General features: G+C 42.2%; 1 protein-coding gene across 1 annotated transcript in view; it reads left to right on the top strand.

The window, feature by feature from the left end:
• The window catches only part of LOC117387515 (melanopsin-A-like), a 52,882-nt gene that overhangs the window by 11,282 nt on the left and 16,260 nt on the right, over positions 1-25,340 (top strand). Inside the window, exons 2-3 of the mRNA XM_033985029.2 lie at positions 11,687-11,823; positions 12,928-13,061. Of these exons, the coding sequence (XP_033840920.1) occupies positions 11,687-11,823; positions 12,928-13,061 (271 nt within the window). The remainder of the gene's footprint in view (positions 1-11,686; positions 11,824-12,927; positions 13,062-25,340) is intronic.

The following is a 25,340-nucleotide window of genomic DNA, read 5'->3' as shown; positions in this document are numbered from 1 at the left end:
AGCGGACAATTTGGAGAAGAGAGCCATATTTGAACTTCTGATCACGAGTATCGTAGCAACCAAAGACTCAATCCGGAGTGAGGCTATGGAAGGTAACGCCCCTTCCCGCTCACACCGCTGAGTTAGCAGGGAGCAGGCGCTTAGCAATGCTGTCAATCAAACCTGTTACTAATGTTAGCGGGAGTGACTTCTGGGTAAGGTGGTCCCTGATTTATCATAGTTTTACATCGGTTCAGTGGCAGTTTGTGAGAAAAAAAAGGTTGAGAATAAAAGTCCAAAAATACAGGAAGTAGCTCTGAGTTGTAAAATAGAATCCGTCTAGTTATGTCATCAACACGGAAACTCCAAAATACAGAGACTTACATTTGTCCGACACTTTAAACCTTCATTTAATAAAATAAAGATGTTTTTTCTTCTTATTATTATTAGTCTTATTAATCCACAGACTGTGTAAAGATAGCAATGCTGTTAAACAAACCTGCTGCTAATGCTAACTGGAGCGACCTAGGTCTCCTGATTTGTCTGTTTTTAATGTCCATATCTTGATTTACAGACACAATAGTGAAATAAAAACCCCAGGATCATGTAGAGCGGGTTAATACGAACATTTTAAGACCAAAATGACGAGTCTGACAGCAGCAGTTACAGAGACCGTTTTTTTCAATAGAAAGTGAATTGGAGCCAGAGTCGAAGGAGCCAGAAGCGCGCACATGATCACTTCCTATTTGAGCTAGCGGGTTAGCTACGTCCATTTATATACACACTGTCTATTGGCGGCACATTTAACTACCCACTTCTTCCTTTCTCGGCTTGAAAATCACACACTGTAGCTTTGAAATTGCGTTACCTTTGGACATATTACCTCAAAATCTTCCATAATCCTCAACTATCTTTATCCAAGCTGTGTGTTCCTCGTGTCTTTCAAAATTCTAATAAACTTATCCTAATTCGTTGCCATGGTGTCCAGAAGGTAACAGGCTGTGTCTCGTTCAGTCGGGGTTTCCTCTGTAAATGGACCGAGCCTGATGCTGATTGCAGAGCTGTTATCTGAGCTATGACTTTTACTGAAAGAGCACTGAAGTATAGCCAAGAACACAACAACACAGCCCCCAAATCACACTCCAAATGGATCCATATTAGCAGATAAAAACGGTCTCCATAGATACACAGCTAATTCAATTTCCCGGGCAATAATGAGATCTAAATGCCATCTTTAAAAGGGGCACTGTGCAACTTTTCTCCTGCCGTTGCATTAAAGAAAACCTACTGTGCTTGTGTCTCTATATAGTTCTCATCTCTGACACAGTTGTGGATCATTATGTTAAAATTTACACATTTTAAATCACAATATTCATCTAAAACGACTTAATAAAAGAAACAAATCCACGTTAAAAAACTGCGGTGCCAAGCCACATTTTTTCATTTTATTTTGTCTGTTTATTGCACTCAAAAACATGCGTCTTTACTCTGAGTGGGCTTGTATCTCCACAAACCCGACTCTTATCTATCTCCATGGGGACTGTTCCAAAGTGCGGCTTTAACTCTGTATCTCACTTAATTTGATGTTATGGTAAATCGTGTCACTGGAGAGTTTTGTTTTTAGCTGTGGCCCAAAGTCCCTGGTCCACAGTGTTTCTGGACAGTGTTCTGACCACAGCCACAGATAAAGGCGTCTATTTACAAAACAAGACGCCAACAGCCACTGCGTTCACTTTCACGGAGTCACCGTCACATCAGCTCATCGACATGTGGATTGTTACTTTAAAAACATCTAAAAATTAATTAATAAAAAAAAATAAAGGGCCATAATGAAAAAATTAAAAATAAATCAAATAAAAATGACAACAAAACTCATCTGAATAAAATTTCATTCAATTTTTCTTTGTAAAGACCAAAGTCACAGCAGCAGTCGCCTCTGAACAAGATCATGGATTTAACCAACAGAAAGGACTAAACCGGGACTAAACCGGGACTAAACCGGGACTAAACCGGGACTAAACCGGGACTGAACCGGGACTGAACCAGGACTGAACCAGGACTGAACCAGGACTGAACCAGGACTGAACCAGGACTAAACCAGGACTAAACCAGGACTAAACCAGGACTGAACTGCGACTACACCGGGACTGAACCAAGATTAGGACTACACCAAGTTCAAGTCTGCAGGACCTAAACCCACTGGAGTGGACAGAGATGGGGTCATCCTGCACAGGGGAGGGGTCATCCAGCCAGGTGAGGGGAGGGGGTTCTGGGTCCACAGAACCGGGTCAGGGCAGAGGAGGGGCATCTAGAGTCCAGTCATCGGCCAGTAATATTTATTGTTGTTTTATTCTCACCTTTAAGTCAAAGGTGTGTGTGCTATGGAAAGATTTAAAGCAACAGTCTTTATTTAAGGGGTAAATGCTTGATCTGTGCTAAAGCTGTTATATTGGACATATTTTTTTTCTCCATACATTTTATAGCTTTGCCTGGAATGTTCCACAGTATGGCATTAAACTGGCAGGTGACTCCAGCATTTCGAGTTACAGGTCAGATCTGTGTAAAGGCAATATCTTACAATACAAGCTTTTTTCTTTCTTTCTTTTTTTTTTAGCAATAAAACACATGCAATAAAAAAGTAAGAATAATACTGTGGAACATTCCAGACAAAGTTATAACAGCTCCACTGAGACAAGCAGACAGCAGAGCCTCCACCATAAAAGTTACAGAGTGCAATTTAAAATTTTGAGTTATAGGCCTTTACTTACTGATTATAATTATTTCTGGGAAAAAATAAAAAAATACTCAACAGAATACTAAAAAGACCAAACATCAGAGTCAGATGTGTTGGGAAGCACCAAATCCAAATGCAGAAATCATAAATGGACATAATCTCTCAATCGCACTAATGGAGGAAATTAAGAGTGTTGCCATAGCGATTAACATGAAAGTAAATAATATACCTTTGAACGGTCCTCAGCATGTGGCATAATGAGATTAGATTATAAACAGGTCATTCAATATGACCCATAATGCCTCCTGTCATGAAGTGACATCTTTGGCCATCTTCCCCCTCTCCTCTCTGTATCCCCCTCTCCTCTCTCTGTATCCCCCTCTCCTTTCTCTACATCTCCGTCCTCTCTCCTCTCCCTGTATCCCCCTCTCCTCTTTTTGTATCCCTCTCTTCTTTCTCTCTGTATCCCTCTGTCCTCACCTCTCTCTGAATCCCCCTCTCCTCTCCCTGTATCCCCCTCTCCTCTCTCTGTATCCCTCTCTCCTCTCTGAATCCCCCTCTCCTTTCCTCTCTCTGTATCCCTCTCTCCGAATCCCCCTCTCCTCTCCTCTCTGAATCCCCCTCTCCTCTCTGTATCCCCCCCTCCTCTCTCTCTGTATTCCTCTCTCCTCTCCTCTCTGTATTCCCCCTCTCTTCTCTCTGTATCCCTCCCTCCTCTCCTCTCTGCATCCCCCTCTCCTCTCTCTATCCCCTCTCCTCTCTCTGTATCCCTCTCTCCTCTCCTCTCTCTGTATTCCCCCTCTCCTCTTCTCTCTGTATCCCTCCCTACTCTCCTCTCTGCATCCCCCTCTTCTCTCTGTATCCCTCTCCTCACTCTCTGTATCCCTCTCTCCTGTCTCTCTGTATCCCTCTCTCCTCTCCTCTCTCTGTATTCCCCCTCTCCTCTTCTCTCTGTATCCCTCCCTCCTCTCTGCATCCCCCTCTCCTCTCTCTATCCCCCTCTCCTTTCTACTCTGTATCCCTCTCCTCTCTTCTCTGTCTCCCTCTCTCCTCTCCTCTCTGCATCCCCCTCTCCTCTCTCTCTATCCCCCTCTCCTCTCTCTGTATCCCTCTCTCCTCTCCTCTCTGCATCCCCCTCTCCTCTCTGTATCCCCCTCTCCTCTCTGTATCCCCCTCTCCTCTCTGTATCCCCCTCTCCTCTCTCTCTATCCCCCTCTCCTCTCTCCATATCCCCCCTCTCCTCTCTTCTCTCTGTCTCCCTCTCTCCTCTCCTCTCTGCATCCCCCTCTCCTCTCTCTCTCTATCCCCCTCTCCTCTCTCTGTATCCCTCTCTCCTCTCCTCTCTGCATCCCCCTCTCCTCTCTCTGAATCCCCCTCTCCTCTCTGTATCCCCCCCTGCTCTCTCTCTGTATCCCTCTCTCCTCTCCTCTCTCTGCATCCCCCTCTCCTCTCTGTATCCCCCCTCTCCTCTCCTCTCTGTATCCTCCCTCTCCTCTCCTCTCTGTATCCCCCCTCTCCTCTCCTCTCTGCATCCCCCTCTCCTCTCTCTCTATCCCCCCTCTCCTCTCTCCATATCCCCCCTCTCCTCTCTTCTCTCTGTCTCCCTCTCTCCTCTCCTCTCTGCATCCCCCTCTCCTCTCTCTCTCTATCCCCCTCTCCTCTCTCTGTATCCCTCTCTCCTCTCCTCTCTGTATCCCCCTCTCCTCTCTCTGCATCCCCCTCTCCTCTCTCTGCATCCCCCTCTCCTCTCTCTGTATCCCCCTCTCCTCTCTCTGTATCCCCCTCTCCTCTCTCTGTATCCCCCCTCTCCTCTCCTCTCTGTATCCTCCTCTCCTCTCTCTGTATCCCCCCTCTCCTCTCCTCTCTGTATCCCCCCTCTCCTCTCCTCTCTGCATCCCCCTCTCCTCTCTCTCTATCCCCCTCTCCTCTCTCTCTATCCCCCTCTCCTCTCTCTCTATCCCCCTCTCCTCTCTCTGTATCCATCTCTCCTCTCTCTCTGTATTCCCCCTCTCCTCTTCTCTCTGTATCCCTCCCTCCTCTCTGCATCCCCCTCCTCTCTCTGTATCCCCCTCTCCTGTCTCTGCATCCCCCTCTCCTCTCTCTCTATCCCCCTCTCCTATCTCTCTATCCCCCTCTCCTCTCTCTATCCCCCTCTCCTCTCTCTCTATCCCCCTCTCCTCTCTATCCCCCTCTCCTCTCCTCTTTCTGCTCCATGTGATCTTCAGCACACATATCTCATAAAGCAGATTGGACGGGGTTGACAGGGGCTAATAGACAGGTGCAGCCGACAGGAAAACGACAGGGACCTCACGCATGATTCAAGATGGCTGACGACATGTGGGAATCTCATGGGACGTTAACAATAGACGAGCAGTAGAAAGAAAGATTTTTTTAAAAAAAACACACACACACACAACATTCCTAAGGCTAAATTAAGACTTGGAGCTGACGTCGGCGTAAAGGTCTTAGCAACAAAGCGCCGTGTGCTGTCAGCGCCCCCTATGGACAGCTGCACATCACACGAGCGAGCAGCACATTTTTGTTATATCTGTACCAAAATGACGACGCGACACTGCCGAATCCTACGAGTATCAGAAAGAAAAGAAAATAAAACTGGAGAAGGAAGTGTGTACGTCACAGTGGGCGTGCATCAGTGGAGGTGAAAATGGGGGTAGATCGACAAAATGGCGTTTTGAAAATAGTCGATTAAAGATTATGCAAACATGAATCACTCCAAACACAACTTCAGAGGCTCAACGAGAAGAAACGACTAGAACATGGTTGAAAGATCTGAAAAGAACAGAATAGGTCTAATTTTATTCTACCATATGCAAGTTTACGATCTACTTTTTCACCAGTAGATGTCAGATGTGAAACCTGTCCCCCTTCCCCTCACCTGGCCCCTCCTCTCACCTGGCCCCTCCTCTCACCTGGCCCCTCCTCTCACCTGGCCCCTCCCCTCACCTGGCCCCTCCCCCGACTCACCTATGCTCTCTGCTCTTCTTCTGTGAGCCCAAAGCTGTCACACTATCAGACTGTAGCAACGTAGACAGCATCTAGTGGTGATATGTGAGATTACAACACGGGCGGGCCAGTCTAATTACAGATGGCAGCTTTAAAGCAACACTGTGTGACTTTCTGGAGATGGTACAGGCCCTAGCACAGAGCGTACCAACGTATGAAAACAACCTCAGCTCATTACTGTGAACTAAAAATTGGACACCATAACAACAACACAAAAACAACAAAATTATGGACATGAAATAAACGGATAAAATCAAATTCCTGAAATGAGGAAAACTATTCCTCTGTTCCTTGTTAAGTATTCCCATCCCAGCCCTTCGGAGTAAACAGATCCGTCTCAGAGGACACTTCAGGAAGGACAATAAACCACGTAAATGTCCCAGTGCGCCCCTTGTCCAAACTGATTAATAATGTTTATTAGTGAGAATCATCAGAGCTACAATGCAAATTTCATGGTACAATATTAGGCCCGTGTTACTCATCTCTTGGTGCAATCTTTAGAGAAATATTACACGGAGGAGTGTAAGAAAAGAGTCAAGATTTGTTCCAAAGAGCTAAGATTTATTAAGTGTTTATTGATGGCATTTCTTTATATTGGCAACACTGAAATGTCACAAAGGGTCATGGTCAGTGTAGTTCCCTATGCATTTTCAATTCAATTCAAGTTTATTTATAAAACCTCACAACAAACGTCAGATAACACGATACACAACTCCTGTATATCCCGTGTATTGTTAAATACCAGGGAGAAGAGGTGGGATTTGGTTGGTCGAGCTACTGTCCGAAGGTTGGCGGTTCGAATCCCGCTCTCGACATCGAAAAAAAAAACATCATTGGTAGAGCGGACAGATCTATTGACGCACAAGTTGGCGGTGTGATTCCAGCTCTCACAGATGAATGCTGTTATTGTGTCCTTGGGCAAGACACTTGACCGGACACTGGTGTATGAATGATCACTGACTTATCAACCAAACAACAAAAGGACCACAACATTTGGAACGTTAGCCCTTAAGACATTCAAATTATAACCAAACCATAGGGACCATACCCCAAAGAGCACAAACCTAATCTTTTCTAGCATCTATTCCCTGAAGCTAACTTTGCTAGCGTTAGCCTCTTTATGCTCATTAACCCTGGTTTACATTCCAGTGAAAGCCCCACAGGCTGTAGTAGTCTCCCTCCTGACCTTACTGTGCATTACATAAGACTTGAGCCTGTCTTATCATTGTGGGCCAGTGTCCTGCTTCTGCTGGAATGAGCCTGTGACCGTCGGGAAAGTAGGTCCAAGCAAAATGTGAATCTGTAATCTGTAAAAGCAGCACTCAACAGAGGGATTATCAGAGTGTGGGTTTGATGGAGGGAGGCGAGTCCATCTGGCAACGGGCAGAAAACATGTAGACGTATATAATATGAATGTAGATGTACAGTATGAAAGAGTTTTAAAGAGGGACTATGTAACTTTTCTGATGGGGGCGTCTGCTACCTTCTGCCTCAATGAAAATGTTAATGCTTTGCCTGGAATGTTCTGTATTATGCTTTTAAACTATACTTATATTCATTCAATTACATGCGTTCCTAAAATACATTGAAAAGCACACATTATTATGATATACTCACTTTTTGGAGTATCGGCCTTAACTCTCCTGCCTGGGATAATATTTGGTTTGGGCCCACAATAAAGCCATATTTGAATACGTTGGTGTGATGATGGCGTTACACAGCTCCATAGTAGTAAAAACAGCTAAGTTTATCTGAAAATAATTCAGAATTTAGCCAAAAATATCGGCAGATCTTAACAGCCATCGGTTGCTCTGGATTCTAATCAATCGATATCAGCATCAGCCATGAAAAAAACCCATATCGGTCCATCTTTAACGCTTGTCTCCATAGAGTTTAATGCCATACAGTGGAACATTGCAGACAAAACAATAGCGTCTTAAACCAGTTGCTGGACCCGCCACCGGAAAAGTTACACCTATAAATGTTTTTTATGATGCAAGATGCAACTCTCCTGTAGATGGAGCTGTTTTTGTTTTGCCTGGAATGTTCCACAGTAGAGCTTGGATTTGGTGCACGTCATCGAATGTTAGCAGGGGGGGGTGAACCATGGGAAAAAACAGCTATTTCAAGCAACCTGGTCGGCATGCCAACGCAGTTTTAACTAACATGATTTGATACAGAACTTATCTGAACTAATGTGATGATGAGTTATGTGAACAGTGCAGTAGACCTTTACCTGTGATGTAACAAACCGGGGAAATTGAAACAAGTAACTTTTGAGACTTAGAGCAAAACCTTGTGAAAAGGATTTATGAAACAAATGAACACAACACATCTCCATGTTTGTTTCTGATGAGGAAACTTTAGAGCATTTTAAAAAGCTCAACAAAGTCACTTTTGCATAATGCGATTCTACTTAGCACGATTTTGCCCCATTCTGTCAAACGTCATGAATTAGCAAAAACATTAATACATCTTAGCGACGCAGGAAATAAAAAGAAATACTGAACCGGTAAACAACTTTAGCTTGTTAGTCCATGTGCCAAAAAGCAAAGTGCAAGGAAATAGTGTTTTTAAAAAAAATAACCTTTCAAGTGAAGCAGGGAGCAGTGAGGCGCAGCCAACAGTACGATTACAGGAGAGCAGAGTGGGCCGCTGGTTATGGTCAGGCTGGTTATGGTCAGGCTGTTTATGGTCAGGCTGGTTATGGTCAGGCTGGTTATGGTTAGACTGGTTAGGTTCAGACTGGTCAGCTACATCCATTTATATATACAGTCTATGGTCTTAAGGGCCCAGTATCTTGCCATTTTCTGGTATTTCATAAAATTGACTTAACCTTGAAATTGTCACTTTGATCTGATGTCGATTCATCTCACAGCCCAAATGACGACAGCGGCTTAAACCAACCCCTCGTATCACAGTGTATATACAGGCCCCATTACCACACATTACATAAGTCATTAAAACATAATTGGTCTGTGCCTGAAGTGTGCCTGGGTTCTGTTAGCTCCGCTGCCACTTCAAACCAAACACACGTCACTGAGCTAATTGACAAGAGGTGACCACTATGGAGCTCCACAGTGACAGCTCCGGTTCTGGAAGTACATTTTCCATTCATTTTTCCCATAGACTTTTGGAAAAATTCACATATTAAGAGTTCAGAGGAGGAGTTTACGTGCTTTTTTTTTTTTTTTTTTAAGTCTAGAAAGGCTGTTTAACATGTAAGATTCTGCAAAATGTTTCAATAACTTTGCAGTTTATAAAGTTTCAGAGACAGAAAGGCGGCCATTTTGAATCAAAATATGCAGCCGTCCAAAATCGACTTGTTCTAGGGTATATATACGGGGGCTAACAGGTTAGCTACATCCATTTATATATAATACAGTCTGTGGGTGAGACGCATTTTGCTCAGATAAATGGAAAATATGGGGTACAGGTCCTTTAAGGTGCAGAGTAAAAACGTCCACAAATCGTTTCATTCGTTTAAATAGGTCTGCAGTGGAAATGGGTTCTGGAGATTGAAAAACGCCAACGCAGCCCAACGCTCTGGTACATTTCTGCAAAACCACAAAACCCAAATATTCCCAATACATGTCTATTAAGATATAGCGTCAAAGCGAGGCTGGAGCTGTGTAAAGTGAGCTCCATATAAGTGAATACTGACGGAAAGTACAGGCGCAAATGCGTGTCATTTGGAACACTGGCACTTTGGTTAAAATGATGTGCGGAAATAACACGGTTCTCAATATGTGGTGCAGGCCCCATTGGTGGTACACTGTCTTTACACTGACTTTAAGAGGAAGTGTAGACGCTGTAGGGATGAAGGCTGGATTGTAAGTCTTTATCGCTGTAAAAAAGAGTTTGTTTTTTATACTGGGTTTGTGTGGATGTTTCTTGCAGGTGTGCGGGTGTTTCTTGCAGGTGTGCGGGTGTTTCTTGCAGGTGTGCGGGTGTTTCTTGCAGGTGTGCGGGTGTTTCTTGCAGGTGTGCGGACGTTTCTTGCAGGTGTGCGGACGTTTCTTGCAGGTGTGCGGACGTTTCTTGCAGGTGTGCGGACGTTTCTTGCAGGTGTGCGGACGTTTCTTGCAGGTGTGCGGGTGTTTCTTGCAGGTGTGCGGATGTTTCTTGCAGGTGTGCGGGTGTTTCTTGCAGGTGTGCGGGTGTTTCTTGCAGGTGTGCGGATGTTTCTTGCAGGTGTGCGGGTGTTTCTTGCAGGTGTGCGGGTGTTTCTTGCAGGTGTGCGGGTGTTTCTTGCAGGTGTGCGGGTGTTTCTTGCAGGTGTGCGGGTGTTTCTTGCAGGTGTGCGGATGTTTCTTGCAGGTGTGCGGGTGTTTCTTGCAGGTGTGCGGGTGTTTCTTGCAGGTGTGCGGATGTTTCTTGCAGGTGTGCGGGTGTTTCTTGCAGGTGTGCGGGTGTTTCTTGCAGGTGTGCGGGTGTTTCTTGCAGGTGTGCGGGTGTTTCTTGCAGGTGTGCGGATGTTTCTTGCAGGTGTGCGGGTGTTTCTTGCAGGTGTGCGGGTGTTTCTTGCAGGTGTGCGGGTGTTTCTTGCAGGTGTGCGGATGTTTCTTGCAGGTGTGCGGGTGTTTCTTGCAGGTGTGCGGGTGTTTCTTGCAGGTGTGCGGGTGTTTCTTGCAGGTGTGCGGATGTTTCTTGCAGGTGTGCGGGTGTTTCTTGCAGGTGTGTGGGTGTTTCTTGCAGGTGTGCGGGTGTTTCTTGCAGGTGTGCGGGTGTTTCTTGCAGGTGTGTGGGTGTTTCTTGCAGGTGTGCGGGTGTTTCTTGCAGGTTTTAAGCCTAGACCTGAGTCCCCATTTGGTCAGTAGTCTTCATTTATCAGCCGTAAAGAGTCTGTTTGTGTGTGTGTGTGTGTGTGTGTGTGTGTGTGTGCGTGTGCGCATGCTTGTGTGTGTGTGCGTTTGTGGATTAGATCTGTGCATACACCATAATAAAAGGATATTTTTGCACAGGTTCATAAATACCATATGAATTATATTTTTTGTCTCTCTCCGACTCTCTCTCTGTCTCTGTCCCTCTTTCTCTCTGTCTCTCACATAGATATAGATATTTAGGTAAGGTAAAAGGAGCTGTTAACTTGAAAACTACTACTTCATGACATCACAAGGTGGAACAGAGCATTTTGAGCTATGGAGATATAGACAGACTGATAATAAAGTGTCACTCAAACATGTGTGAATGAAACAAAACAACTCCAGGTCTGTTTTTGAGGAGGTAACAGCATTAAAACATGAATTACAGCTCAAAAGAGTCAGTTTTGTGTACCGCACCTTTAAATCACATCAGAGAGGTTTGCACAAATGCAGCACTTCAAAAGTCAGTTTGCTTTGGACGTTTATCACTTTGATCTTTTCCATTTTAAGTCACAGAGATAAAAACTGGTGACAAAATCCATCACCAGAAGATTTGAAATATTACTTAATTTAGAAATAACCTTTTATAGGACAAATTCCACCATAGAGCTAAAGAAATGTTTAAAGCTGCACTATGGAACTTTTACTTATCTCCATGGAGATGTCACTGCTTTATGAAAGTTGCACAGTATGGTATTAAACTTATTCATCTCCATGATGCCAAGGAAGAGGTCAGATCTGTGGAGAGGCCTGGATTATTCCATAGTAAGGCATTAAACGTATCTATTTAGCATTTATTCAATTTGTTATGTAAATAAAATCTCTTGAAAATATTTTTACTCTGAGCAAGGTAATTTCTCAACAGATCTGATTTGCAACTTGGACTGTTGCTGTCACTTACCTGTTTCCATGGAGATAAGAGTATTTAACACAGATTCTCTACCTGAAAAGTTACACAGTGTGCCTTTAACATAAAAAGTACGGCGACAGCATGTGGCGCTTTGTTCTGATGACGTTTATGGCGACATCAGCTCCCATCTCAGTTTTGGCTTTAGTGAAAAACTGACTTGACTCTGTTTCGCAGGTGGCGCCTGTGCCCGCTTACCCTTTCCCCACCGCAGACGTCCCAGACCACGCCCATTACATCATCGGGGTGGTTATATTGTTTGTGGGCATCACGGGCATGCTGGGAAATTTCCTGGTTATATACGCATTCTGCAGGTAAGGGCTTAATTCATCTGTTTATTTTTACCTCTCTGCTGCACCAAACCAGCTCAACCCTCTGCATGCATACACCTCTTCTTTCTTGCAGGTGTATGTTTGTTTCCTGATACCTCCAACCCCAGCATCCTCTGACTCATATACATCCTCTGTACCATATACTTACTCTCCCTTCCCTGCAACATATATTCACTCTACCTCCTCTGTATCATATATTCACATTGCACAGTAGGTCAAACTCTCCAGCTAAAGTCATCCACTCCCACATCACTCCAATACCACATCACTCCAGTACCACATCACTCCAGTACCACATCACTCCAGTACCACATCACTCCAGGAGCACATCACTCCAGGAGCACATCACTCCAGGACCGCTTCAATCCAGTACCACATCACTCCAGCACAACTTCATTCCAGTACCACATCAATCCAGTACCACATCACTCAGTACTATTTCACTCCAGTACCACATCAATCCAGTACCACTTCACTCCAGTACCACATCACTCCCTCATCACTCCAGTGCCACATCACTCCAGTGCCACATCACTCCAGTACTACATCAATCCAGTACCACTTCACTCCAGTACTATTTCACTCCAGTACCACTTCACTCCAGTACCACATCACTCCAGTACCACATCACTCCCTCATCACTCCAGTGCCACATCACTCCAGTACTATTTCACTCCAGTACCATTTCACTCCAGTAGCACATCAATCCAGTACCACTTCACTCCAGTACCACATCACTCCAGTACCACATCACTCCCTCATCACTACAGTGCCACATCACTCCAGTACTATTTCACTCCAGTACCACATCAATCCAGTACCACTTCACTCCAGCACCACATCACTCCAGCGCCACATCAATCCAGCGTCACATCACTCCAGTACCACATCGATCCAGTACCACATCACTCCCACACCACTCCAGTACCACATCACTCCAGCGCCACATCACTCCAGCGCCACATCACTCCAGCACCACATCACTCCAGTACTATTTCACTTCAGTACCACATCACTACAGGGATCCAAACATGATTTTGAATTTGATCACTCCCGTCTTGTATATTTACTCTTGTTTCTTTTCAGGAGTCGAAGTTTGCGCACTCCCTCAAATATCTTCATCATAAACCTCGCAGTTGCAGACTTCCTCATGTGTCTCACTCAGACGCCCACGTTCTTCGTGAACAGCATGCACAAGCGCTGGATCTTTGGAAGGAAAGGTAAAACCGGGATTACAGCAGTGAACCTTCTGCTCTCTGTAGACACAACGATCCCTCTTCTGTAAGAAACCTGTATATCTGTTATAAACTTTGGCAATTCACACTGGAGCCTGGAGATATCAGTGATGCAATGGTAGGAAAGTGCATAGATCTGACATGTAAATCTCTATGGAGAAGAGGAGGGAGTGGAGAGGTTGAGGTGGTTGTTGGTTCTGTTGCTGCTCTTGCTATGGTTTGAAATGTGATTGTTTTAGTGACAAAGGGATTGGTCACTGGATGTGTCACCTGCTTATCTCCAGGGTGATATACAAGTTTAATGCCACACTGTGGAATATTCCAGGCAAAGCAATGACATCTCCATGGAGACGAGCCTTTACAGAGCTCAGGATTGTGTTTTCAGATGGCAGAGGATTTTCAGTTAGCCTAAAGTTAGACCAAAAGTGAGTTAAAGACCTTAAATAACACCACTCTGTTTGTATTCTGACACATATACAGTGATAATATTTTAGCGGTAGCACTCAGCAGTTTATCAAGTTGCTCCACAGCTCTTTGTTTACTTTTTTAAATTACTTTTTGCTCATTTAATTAACATTTCGCACATCTACCAAAATGCAAAGTTTGTTTCGCTAAAATAATGCATTGGATTTACATAGCACCTTTGCAAAGTGGTTTACAGTTTATTATTCATTCCTCTGGGGCAGACTGACGGACGTGAGGCTGCGATTCTGTGCCACTAGCCGCTCTGACCACTACCAATACTCACACAGCACTTTTATACAAGACAATGTGAAGTGTCTTGCCTAAGGACACAACAACAGTATCCACTATAGCCACTGTTGTCCCACTGTGGTATCTCCAGCGGTCTCCCATCCAAGTTCTAACCCAGGGCTGTCCAAACTACGGCCCAGGGGCTAAATGCGGCCCTTAAACCAATTTTTGTTGGCCCTCCTGCCTCCTCCTAAACTGGCCCAATTGATCAAGAAGCATTTTTTACTACAAATTGAAGAGATTCTACGTCTATAACCTGAATAACATCGCATTGCATTGTGACACAGACCTAAAACTAATCTTCCAAATCTTATTAAAGGTACAATGTCTCCGTCAAACCTGTGTTAAATCCACCATTTGACTTCCTGTATCGACACTGGTCTGTGGCCCTCTCCTTCAAATATGTGTCAGTACGCGGCCTTCTGTGAAAAAAGTTTGGACACCCCTGTTCTAACCAGACCTGCCTCGTTTCGTTTTCCATATCTAACAAGCTCGGTTATGCACGGTTAAGTACGACCACATCCTTATCTCTACAGTTACATGGGCAGGGCTTCTTTAAAATTCTATCTTACAACAAGAAAATCCAGACACCTCACAAGCTTTGTCCCTGAGGTCGGTTTAACTCTCCATGAGCTCCCTCTCCACTCCCACAATCTCTGCATTATTAGCCTATTGCTACACTCCACGCTCTGTGGCTACAAATTATTATTCCAGAAACACACCGACCCAAGCGTGCATCTTCACAATCTAAAACTAGCTTACACAGCGCTCTATATGACTTCTATTGATCTAAAGTAAGGGAGGAAACAACCATACATGAAACTAGGTGTGCGCCGATACGTATCAAACATTGCCCCGGGGGGAACAAAGATAGCGTGAGGTCTTGTAAAGAAGATGCCTCACTCGGTTGATCGAACACAGATAGTAGCATGCTAGCAGATGCGTTTTGACCTTGCAGCAGACAGCTAAAGGCTTTTGTTAGATGTGTGTAGCGCCACAGGTTCAGTGGTATGGCTTTTATTCAATTTATGCTCACACTATGAGTCCACAGAGCCCAGTGTGTTAGAGGCTGAGGGCCAGCGTCAGAGAGGAGGGAGGGGGGCAGGGTCGACATGGAGATGGTTTGTGTATTGTGTGTAGACGGTGAATATGTCATCGTTGGTGGGATATGAGAGAGGTTTTTAATATTTCAATTGAGACTATATAAAAAAACAAAACAATTGGAGATGTATTTTATGATGTTCTCAGTGGTGGAAGAAGTACTCAGTTGTTTTTTTTACGTAAAGATACAGGAGCAAAACACTACTCAAGTAAAAGTATCGCATGAAAAACATGGCCCTAGTGAATATTTGCTATGGCTCTGCTTAGGTCAGATGGTACAGATGTAGTACAGGACAGGACGTAGGGGGCACTCTAGAGAGGTCCATCCCAAACGTATAAATTCTTAAATGTGACAAAACTACTGACAAGATGTGAACTATCCTCTGCACTTTGATTACTGGGTCCATCATCCACTCACAGAGTGTTTCATCAAGTGTGATGTCACCCACAGCGTTCGGCTCCAAACGAAGCTCATCGAGGTTAGAGCAGTTATAGGGGCGGATTCAGAGCAGAGTTCCATATTTGGAATTCTGACTGTGAGTATCATAGCAACCAAAGAGCCAATCCGGAGCGAGACTGGTGAAGGCAACGCCCCTTCCTGCCTGCACTGCTGATTTAGCAGGAAGCAGGCGCTTAGCCTATTTTATTATTAATGTTCATATCTTGATTTACAGACACAAGTGAAATAAAAACCCAGGATCATGTAGAGATGATCCTGGGATTTTTATTACGAACATTTTAAGGTCAAAATGATAAGTCTGACAGCAGCAGTTACAGAGAGATAATAGAAAGTGAATTAGATCCAGAGTCAATGAAGCAGGAAGCAGGAAGCACGCCCATGATCACTTCATATTTGGAACACAGTGGCTAGCATGTTAGCTATGTCTGTTTATATATACAGTCTATGGATTTTATGGAACAAACTTGACAGTCTGACTTTATCAGGCTTGGTTTAGCTTATCTCATCTACAATGTTTTGCTAGCAATTTTAGCCTCTCTTCAAACTTGATTAAGTGAACAGCTGACAGATTTATTATCTTGACAGTATTCTCCAGTGGATAGAGCACAGGCATGGAGAGAATGTTTGAGATCAGAGTTTTATAGTGAGGGGTCAAAGGTCGTCATCTGTGAAGTTTTAAGTCAAACACGTTACATCCAAAGAATTTTCAAACAGTTGTGTGACGAACAGAGGTGGCAGTACTCAATTACATTTGCTGTTTTTTTTGAAGTAACAGTACTCTTACTCAAGTAAAAGTTGTGGTTCCTCTTCCCACTGTCAGTGAGTCTAAAGTGACTGGAGCTTTATGTTGACAATATGAAATGATTTGAACATTTGTGTTTCTGGCTCCTTCAGATATGATTTAGCAAATGTTTGTATCTCTTTGAAAATACCAGTTTGTCCTTCACATTTACTTCAAATTATAAATCAGATCTTTGTCCCTTATTTAAGTTACTTAGTAAAAAAGAAAAAAAGAAAAGAGGTATCACACCTAGACTTACTCAAGGGCATAATTTATATTAGAGAGGGGGGCCATAAAAGCCTTGTTGCCCTGAGCCCCCAAATTTCTGTCAATGCACCTGCTCTTACTTGAGTAATTTCTTGGACCACTACTTTGTACTTATCAATATTATTTTGAAGTAACATTACCCTTACTTAAGTACAATTTTTAGCTACTCCCAACTCCTGTAATGATTAAATTTGAAAATATTGATCCGGTATAACCATTAACTGTATATATAAATGGACAGAGTTAACCTTCCTGCCGCATTGCAAACAGGAAGTGATCATGAGCGCACTTCCACCTTCAACAACTCTGGCTCCAATTCACTTTCTATTGAAGAACTGTGGCCCCTCTCTCTGTAACTGCTGCTGTCAGACTCTTCATTTTGGTCTTAAAATGTTCGTATTAGCCTGCTCTACATGATCCTGGGGTTTTTATTTCACCATGTTGTCTGTAAATGAAGATATGAACGTTAATAACAGACAAATCAGGTGCCTTCTTTCCCCCGAGTTTGCTCCAGCTAGCGTTAGCAACAGGTTTGACTGACAGCGTTGCTATGGCTCCGTTCCCTGCTAAACCAGCGGTGTGGACGGGAAGCGATGTCACCTTCAACAGCCTCGGTCTGGATTGGATCTTTGGTTGCTATGATACTTGCGGTCCAAACTCAGCTCCAAATTCAACCCTATAACTGCTTTAGCCTCGATGAGCTTCATTTGACGGGAGCTGAACGCTGTGGGTGACGTCACACTCACTTGGTCCACTTCTTTACACAGTCAGTGGGTAGAACACATAGACGTTGGTGCTAAAACGTGACGTTTTAGCACATACAGTATTTTAATATTGTTTAGAAGTGGAACGCACTGCCCTGGAAATGTCACTAATTGGTTGTTAGAACTAAATATTCAGCATTCATAAGAACAGCCTTGATCTATAAAACCAAATTAGACTAATGCAAATCCAAATACATTTACATAATTGTTTATATAACCTCAGGCGTTTTCAGTTTAACAATCACACAAACCAAGCGCCAAATGTATCAGAGCTGCACAGTTCTGTTAGCATTGTTTGAAGTCTAAAACTAATTTATAAAAAGTCTCGTTGCCTGATTTTTTTGGTCTTAAAAATGTGAAAAGCCAAACTAGTTAATTTTAAACAGTTTGCAGTGGTCCAAAGTTACTCCACACATACCTTATGAACGCCCTAATGATTCACCATGATGAGTTTATAAGCGAAACTCTCAAAAACCAGAGCAGAGTTTTGCTGTCACGGTAAAGCTAACAACAGTTAGAATAACCGTGCTCATTTTTTTAAAAACTTTTTTTTATTGTTTACATTCATAAAGTGTTTTCTGTAAATCTATGGACAAGTTTTGAAGACCAACAGAAAACCGAAGAACCCTTTAACAACAACTATCTAGACCAGGACTAAACATGAACTAAACCTGGACTAAACCAGAACCAAACCAGGAATAAACCAGGACTAAACCAGGACTAAATCAGGACTGAACCTCAACTAAACCTGAACTAAATCAGGACTAAACAAGGACTAAACAAGGACTAAACAAGGACTACACCAGAACTAAACCTGGACTAAACCTGGACTAAGCCAGAACTAAATTAGGACTAAACCTGGGCTAAACCAGGACTACACCAGAACTAAACCAGAACTAAACCTGGACTAAATCAGAACTAAACTAGGACTAAACCTGGATTAAATTAGGACTAAATCAGAACTAAACGTCGACTAAACCAGGATCAAACCAGGACAAGTATAAGTGCGGACTAGAAACTCCATTTTATATTAACATAATCCTTATTACATTACTCTTGATGCTTTTAACCTATTTTCATATGAGCAGATTGACTGAAAGACTCAAAATGGGCGGAGCGTGATCGCTAAAAGATTTGATCCCATTACGTTATATACATTTGAAATCTGCCCGGAGACATTTACATACTTCTGTTCATAAACACGCGTGTCCTCCTCTGCTTGGGTCTGGACTTGGTTAAACTTCTTGACCTAGACATTAGCCATCTTACAAACACAACCATATCGACGGACGCGAACATAAATATATAACGATTTGTTTTGATCTTGTTCAAATAAACTCCGAACGTGTATCCATATTGTGAACGAAGGCGCTGACAGCTGTGTGATTAGGCGGCGGGTTAGCGGGTTAGCAGGTTAGCAGTTAGCGTGCACTCAGAGCCTAAAGGGAAAAGTCCACAATTAATCCAGTGTGTTTTCCAATGCATAATGACTGGAAGTGCCTATCACATATCTCATACATTATGCATCTATGACATAATCGTACAGGAGGATAAATGATGCATGATGGGAGATTGAGTTTCTTGGTCATTATAAACAGAGACCATAAGGACCGTGTACAGTACCTGCTTTTCTGTTCTAGTAACAGTAGTAGTATTATGGTAGTTTATGTAATCAGGGAAGTACACTGGTATAAGTAGTGGTAGTGGTAGTAGTAGTAGCAGTATCAGTAGCAGTAGAAGCAGTAGTAGCAGTAAAAGTAGAAGTAGCAGTAAAAGCAGTAGCAGCAGTAGTATTAGTAGCAGTAGTAGTAGCAGTAATGGTAGTAGTAGTAGTAACAGTAGTAGGAGTAGCAGTAGTAGTAGTAATAGCAGTAGCAGCAGGAGTAGTAGCATTAGTAGCAGTAGTAGCAGCAGCAGTAGCAGTTGTAGCAGCAGTAGTAGTAGTAGTAGTAGTAGTAGCAGTAGTAGCAGTAGCAGTAGCAGTAGTAGCAGCAGTAGTAGCAGCAGTAGCAGCAGTAGCAGCAGTTGTAGCAGGAGTAGTAGCAGTAGCAGTAGCAGTAGCAGTAGTAGCAGTAGCAGTAGTAGCAGTTGTAGCAGTAGCAGCAGTTGTAGCAGGAGTAGTAGTAGTAGCAGTAGCAGCAGTTGCAGCAGGAGTAGCAGTTGTAGCAGGAGTAGTAGCAGTAGCAGTAGCAGTAGTAGCAGTAGTAGCAGTAGCAGTTGTAGCAGGAGTAGTAGTAGTAGTAGTAGCAGTAGCAGTAACAGTAGCAGTAGTTGTAGCAGCAGTAGCAGCAGCAGTAGCAGAGTGGTAGCAGTGGTAGTAACTGTAATACTGAGTGATTACCGTTTTAGTGCTAATTCTCTGCACTTACTCAAATATATTGAGTCTAAAATGATAATGATCTTAATACATTTAAAAAATGTGAAATGATCAGAGAAAATAAATCATGGAACTAAAACACAGATCACCTTGAGAGAAGAACACTGGAAATGGTTTCAATATCAGAACCTGCGCTTTCATTTTGAATTTACAAGTGACCTCCAAAAATATCAATGTTTATTCAAACTCTTCATGAATAAAAATGGCACGAAATGAAAAAGAAGAGATTTTTGTGTTGTTTGTAAGAGAAAACTTGAAAGGTGAAATCTTTGGTGAGGTTGTGTTGGTTCAGCTGCAGCACAGATAGTAACAGATATGATAGAAGTGTGTGTCTCCACTTGAAATTCAGGTTTATTGTTAAAGGTTCAAGCACAAATATGTTTTAAAAAAGTGAAAGAATCAGGTTTGCCAGGAGAACTCTGGTCATCTCTCAAAAGAAACCTGGTCTAAACCTGGTCTAAACCTGGTCTAAACCTGGTCTAAACCTGGATTAAACCTGGTCTAAACCTGGATTAAACCTGGATTAAACCTGGATTAAACCTGATCTAAACCTGGATTAAACCTGGATTAAACCTGGTCTAAACCTGGCCTCAACCTGGTCTCAACCCGGTCTAAACCCGGTCTAAACCTGGATTAAACCTGGATTAAACCTGGTCTAAACCTGGATTAAACCCGGTCTAAACCTGGATTAAACCTGGATTAAACCTGGTGTAAACCTGGTCTAAACCTGGTCTCAATCCGGTCTAAACCTGGTCTAAACCTGGTCTAAACCTGGTCTACACCTGGTCTAAACCTGGACTAAACCTGGACTAAACCTGGACTAAACCTGGTCTAAATCTGGTCTAAACCAGAACTGCAAACAAAATGGCAATGAATTTACACACTCAACAATGACTTTTGGCAAATTTGTAACAATCAAGGAATTACGACTCCGTTTATCAACAATTTATGTACACTGTAACCATAGACTGTATATATAAACATCGCTAACCTGCTATCCGCTGCATTCCAAAAGGGAAGTGATCATGGGCGCACTTCCGGCTCCATCGACTCTGGCTCCAATTCACTTTCTATTGAAAAACTGTGGTCCCTCTCTCTGTAACTGCTGCTGTCAGACTCATCATTCTGGTCTTAAAATGTTCGTATCAACCCGCTCTACATGATCCTGGGGTTTTTATTTCACTATTGTGTCTGTAAATCAAGATATGAACATTAATAACAGACAAATCAGGCGCCTTCTTTCGCCAAGATTGTTCCTGCTAAGATCTATTTAGGAAAGGTTCATTTTTGTCCTGTCAATGGGAGTTTTTTAGTATCGATACCTGCTCAAATGAGTACCTGGTTTGATACAAGTTTTAGAATGGATTCATATCTGGTTTTCTGTGTGTACATACGTAGCCTCCATTAATAACAGAATCTAAAGAGCTGAGACGGGCTTCAAGATTACGACAAAACGTTCTTGAACCCCTGCAGTGAGATTACATCCAGCCAGCAGTCAGTCTGCACCTTTAGTATGTGTTTGTTAAAGATAGCTTTGTGTTAGCGTAGCATATCTAATGAAATCAGCTGCTGTGTCCTGGCTGTTTACGAGCCACATCACTGGAGTCAGGCGCTCTACATTCAAACAGGCCTGATTGTGATGGAGACCAATTTCTTTCTTCTGATTTTATCTCTGGGATTTATTGCACAAATCAGTTTCACCAAAGTCAACTTGAGATTCTGGCTTCAAACAGAAGTTACACTGGCCTCAAAATAACTATGAAACTGCTAACGCTAAGGGCTAATGCTACATTTAAAGGTGAACTATGGAACTTTCTGTAGCATATGAGAGTCCACAGTGCTGGAACGTAACAGAGTGAAAGCAAGAAAGTACCGTAGTTAAGTAAAAATTTTAGGTATCTGAACTTTACTTGAGTACATTTTAAAGTAGATATGTTTTACTATTACTTCACAACATTTGAGAGCAGTATCTCTACTTTCTTTTGACCAGAACTGAAAAGTAGAAGTATTTTAAGGCAGAGGGTTTATTTTTAACACGTTCATAATTTGAAAAAACAAAAATATAGATTCAATACTTTCTGTTGAACAAAACTCAGCTCAAATCTTTATCAAAATCACTACATTAAAAATTTTATTAGACTCAAAATATGTGTGAAATACTTTTACTTTTTACTCTTTAAGTACATTTTAAAACAGGTACTTTTACTTAAATAGATTTTTTTCATGTGATACTTTTACATGGGTGTCTCTTTGCTCATGTGTGTGTGTTAAACATGTGTGAATGAAAGAAAACACAACTCCAGGTCTGTTTGTGATGAGAGAACCACATTAGAACAGATCAGAGAATAGAGTCGTATGGGCCCTTTAAAGCTCGAGTTTGGAGAACCACTTGAATATTTATTTTGGGGCTGATGGACACTTAAAATGCTCTAATTTATTTTTGCAGAATTTAACCTTAAGCAGTTTTGTTGACTAAGGAAAAAAAGACACATTACCGAACAGCACACACAGCGGTAGCGTGAAGATAGCATGATAATTTAAGTGTAATTATGGGGATTAAATGGCAACAACTCCTGGAAACTGACTTCATCTGCCATTGTGTTTTTCCTGGTAATAGTCATAATCATGAACGTGCATGAAAACGACTACACGGGTCAAAGGTCACAATTTTATATATTGCTTTTCCACCTTCAAGTCACTCAAAGCGCTTTACATCAAGGAACCACTCACCCATTCACACACACATTCATACACCAGTGTACACAGACACTGGGGGCGAGGTGGGTTAAGTGTGTTGCCCAAGGACACTGATCACATTCATCTGTGGGAGCCTTTTCTGTGGCAACTCCCAGTCTATGAAACAGCGCCCTCTGCCTGTCAGATCCGCTCAGTCTTTAACACAGTTTAAGATGAGACGGAAACCCACCTCTTCTCCCTGGTATTTAACACTACACAGGATATACAGGTGTTTTATTGTTCTTTTTCTATGCATTATGTGTATAGTTGTTGTTTTTTTGCCAACTTTTACACAGGGATTTAGCATCAAATTCTGGGCCCTGGGTAGAAATTACCTTGGCTGGCCTGCACTACGTACTGTCTAATGAAAAATGCCCATTACAGACTTTGTAAAGGGCCCCTCCCTGCACTGGGCAATGGGTAAACAGTACCCTTTATTGAAATTAATATTGTGATATTTTTGTATAGCAACATTATCAAACTTTATCTAATATAGACTCTGTTACTATCACTGTTTGGTTCCTGTATTTAAACCCTAGAGGTTCAGACAGAGCATTACATTTACAGTCACACTCACACTGGGTTATAAGGTTATGGCTTTTACCAGGAAACAAATTATAACAGATGAGTCCAATTTCCAGGACTTGTTACCATGTAATTACCTCATTTACATAATTACTATGCTATTTCCATCCTATAAATATGCTAATACTAATGCTAATGTGTTATAAAGTGAAGTGCTTTACTCACAATGCTGTATTTACTTTTGTAGAATGTAGAATTTAACATGTTTACTGTTCATTTGGGCGTTCATCTTTCACTTCAGTAGTGGTTTAATTAAAGGTCCATATTACAACATTTTCTGATCTGTTCTAATGTTTTCTGATCACAAACAGACCTGGAGTTGTGTTTTGTTACATTCACACGAGTTTTTCCTCTCAAACCGAAAACACTCTGTTCCACCTTGTGATGTCATCATGTGGTAATACAGGAAGTGCTCCACTGTGTTTTTAAACTCCATACACCTTCACTAGAATCATTTGGATCATTTCAGCCCTGGTATTGCTCATTTCTAATGAACTAAAGGTGAAAGGAGCTGTTAACTTGAAAACTACCACTTCATGACATCACAAGGTGGAACAGAGCATTTTGAGCTTTGGAGATGTAGACAGACTGATCATAAAGTGTTACTCAAACACTTGTGAATGAAACAAAACACAACTCCAGGTCTGTTTTTGAGGAGGTAACAGCATTAGAACACAACTTAAACCTGCAAGAGTCAGTTTTTATGTAATATAGGACCTTTAAATGTAAATATATTATCATTTAGGACCATTAAAATCTTCCATATGAACTTGACAATTCCCTTGACATTTGAACCATGTCTTAAGCAGATCTTAAGTGGCTCTAAAGTTTGATTTTATGATTTTAAGAACCTCGTGAACCTCGCTAACAAGAGTCAATTTTGCGTAATATAAAACCTTTAAAAAAATAAGTTATTTTGGCATTTTCAGCACTTAGTTTCATGTTTTTTTTACACCTAAGAGGGTCACATTTTAGATTTCTCTTGGGTGCAGAGTTCATCAAAACAGCAACAAACTTAAGACAACATGAGCTAAAAGAGAGTTACGACTTCCTTCCCCCGTCTCCAGCTCTGTATGCTCTTAAAACACTAACCTTGGATTGGGTGACTGACAGAACCACTACAGCAGTAAAAACACGCAACAGAACAAACAAAACACGGCCATCTTACATAAGCGGGTGTTGGTCCATGGTCAGTGATGGAAAAATACTTTTTTCCACGAAGTAGTCAGCTTTATTTTTTGCAATTATTCTATATGTTTTGCAGCTGTAAAATCCCTCACCACACACTTTATACACTTTTCCCACACAGACATTAACATTTTCTCACATTTCTCTTTTGTTTAAACTCTCTCAAAGTTCAAACGTCATTGGTGCCTTTGTCAGTGCAGAATGTTTTATCGACATTGTGGGTTTTTTTTTATTATTCATAATTTTTATTGCATTTTAACATTTTTTTGCCCTCCCAACCTATTCAGAGTACTGTGCTCTGAATACTTACACACGGTTGCATTATATTATAGTGTGATTAATTTAATTACAATTCAATTTTATTTCTACGGCACATTTAAAATACAACTTGGGCTGTCTAAAGTGCTTCACACAAAACTCAACACAAATCAAATATACAGCTATACAATATACAACACGATACATAGGAACTTGAATATTGCAGGTATTCAAGTGATTTAATTAAGAAAATATCATTAAAAACATTTATTGAACATTCACTCGATTCTTCTTCTACACAGATCTGATCTATAACTCGGTCTAAACGGCACCACTTGGCATGCTTGTTTGAACACAGTTACTCAAAATGCAGTTACTTTTCAGTTTTTTTGTTTTGTTACTTCCGTCACTGTCATACGGTGCTTTTTGTTTTAGATTATCGAGTGTCAGATGGCTCGGTAAACCCACATCTGCTCCATACGCCATCGTTTGTGCGTGGGATTTCAATAGACAGATGAGGTCTTGTTCGATGATAATACCAATCTGTTCACAAGCGCTTATAGATTTGAGTCATTCCTGCTCAGATCTGACCCGTAACTTGGCCTTGTCACGGCTTGTTTCCATGGAGACAGATACGTTTCAACAATTACAAAAAGTAACATGTCCTTGGTCGTACCTCATTTCATGTATTCCCAGCATAGACTGTATAAAGAAATGGATTAAGTGACTGTGACGTCACCCACAGCGTTCAGCTCCAGTCAAATGAAGCTCATCGACACTAGCGGTTATTGTGGCTAATTTGGAGTTCCGTATTTGGAATTCCGATCACGAGTATCATAGCAACCAAGGAGCCCGAGCGAAGCTACTGAAGGTAACCCTCCTTCCTGCCCGCACCGCTGGTTTGGAAATGCTGTCAGTCAAACCTGTTGCTAACGCTAACGGGAGCGACGTCTGGAAAGAAGGCAGCTCTTTTGTCTGTTATTAATGTTCATAT

The sequence above is a fragment of the Periophthalmus magnuspinnatus genome, chromosome 19 (assembly GCF_009829125.3).
Source record: "Periophthalmus magnuspinnatus isolate fPerMag1 chromosome 19, fPerMag1.2.pri, whole genome shotgun sequence".
Classification (NCBI taxonomy): domain Eukaryota; kingdom Metazoa; phylum Chordata; class Actinopteri; order Gobiiformes; family Gobiidae; genus Periophthalmus; species Periophthalmus magnuspinnatus.
Note: the sequence above shows the minus strand (reverse complement) of the source record. Positions and strands in the feature narration are given on the sequence as shown.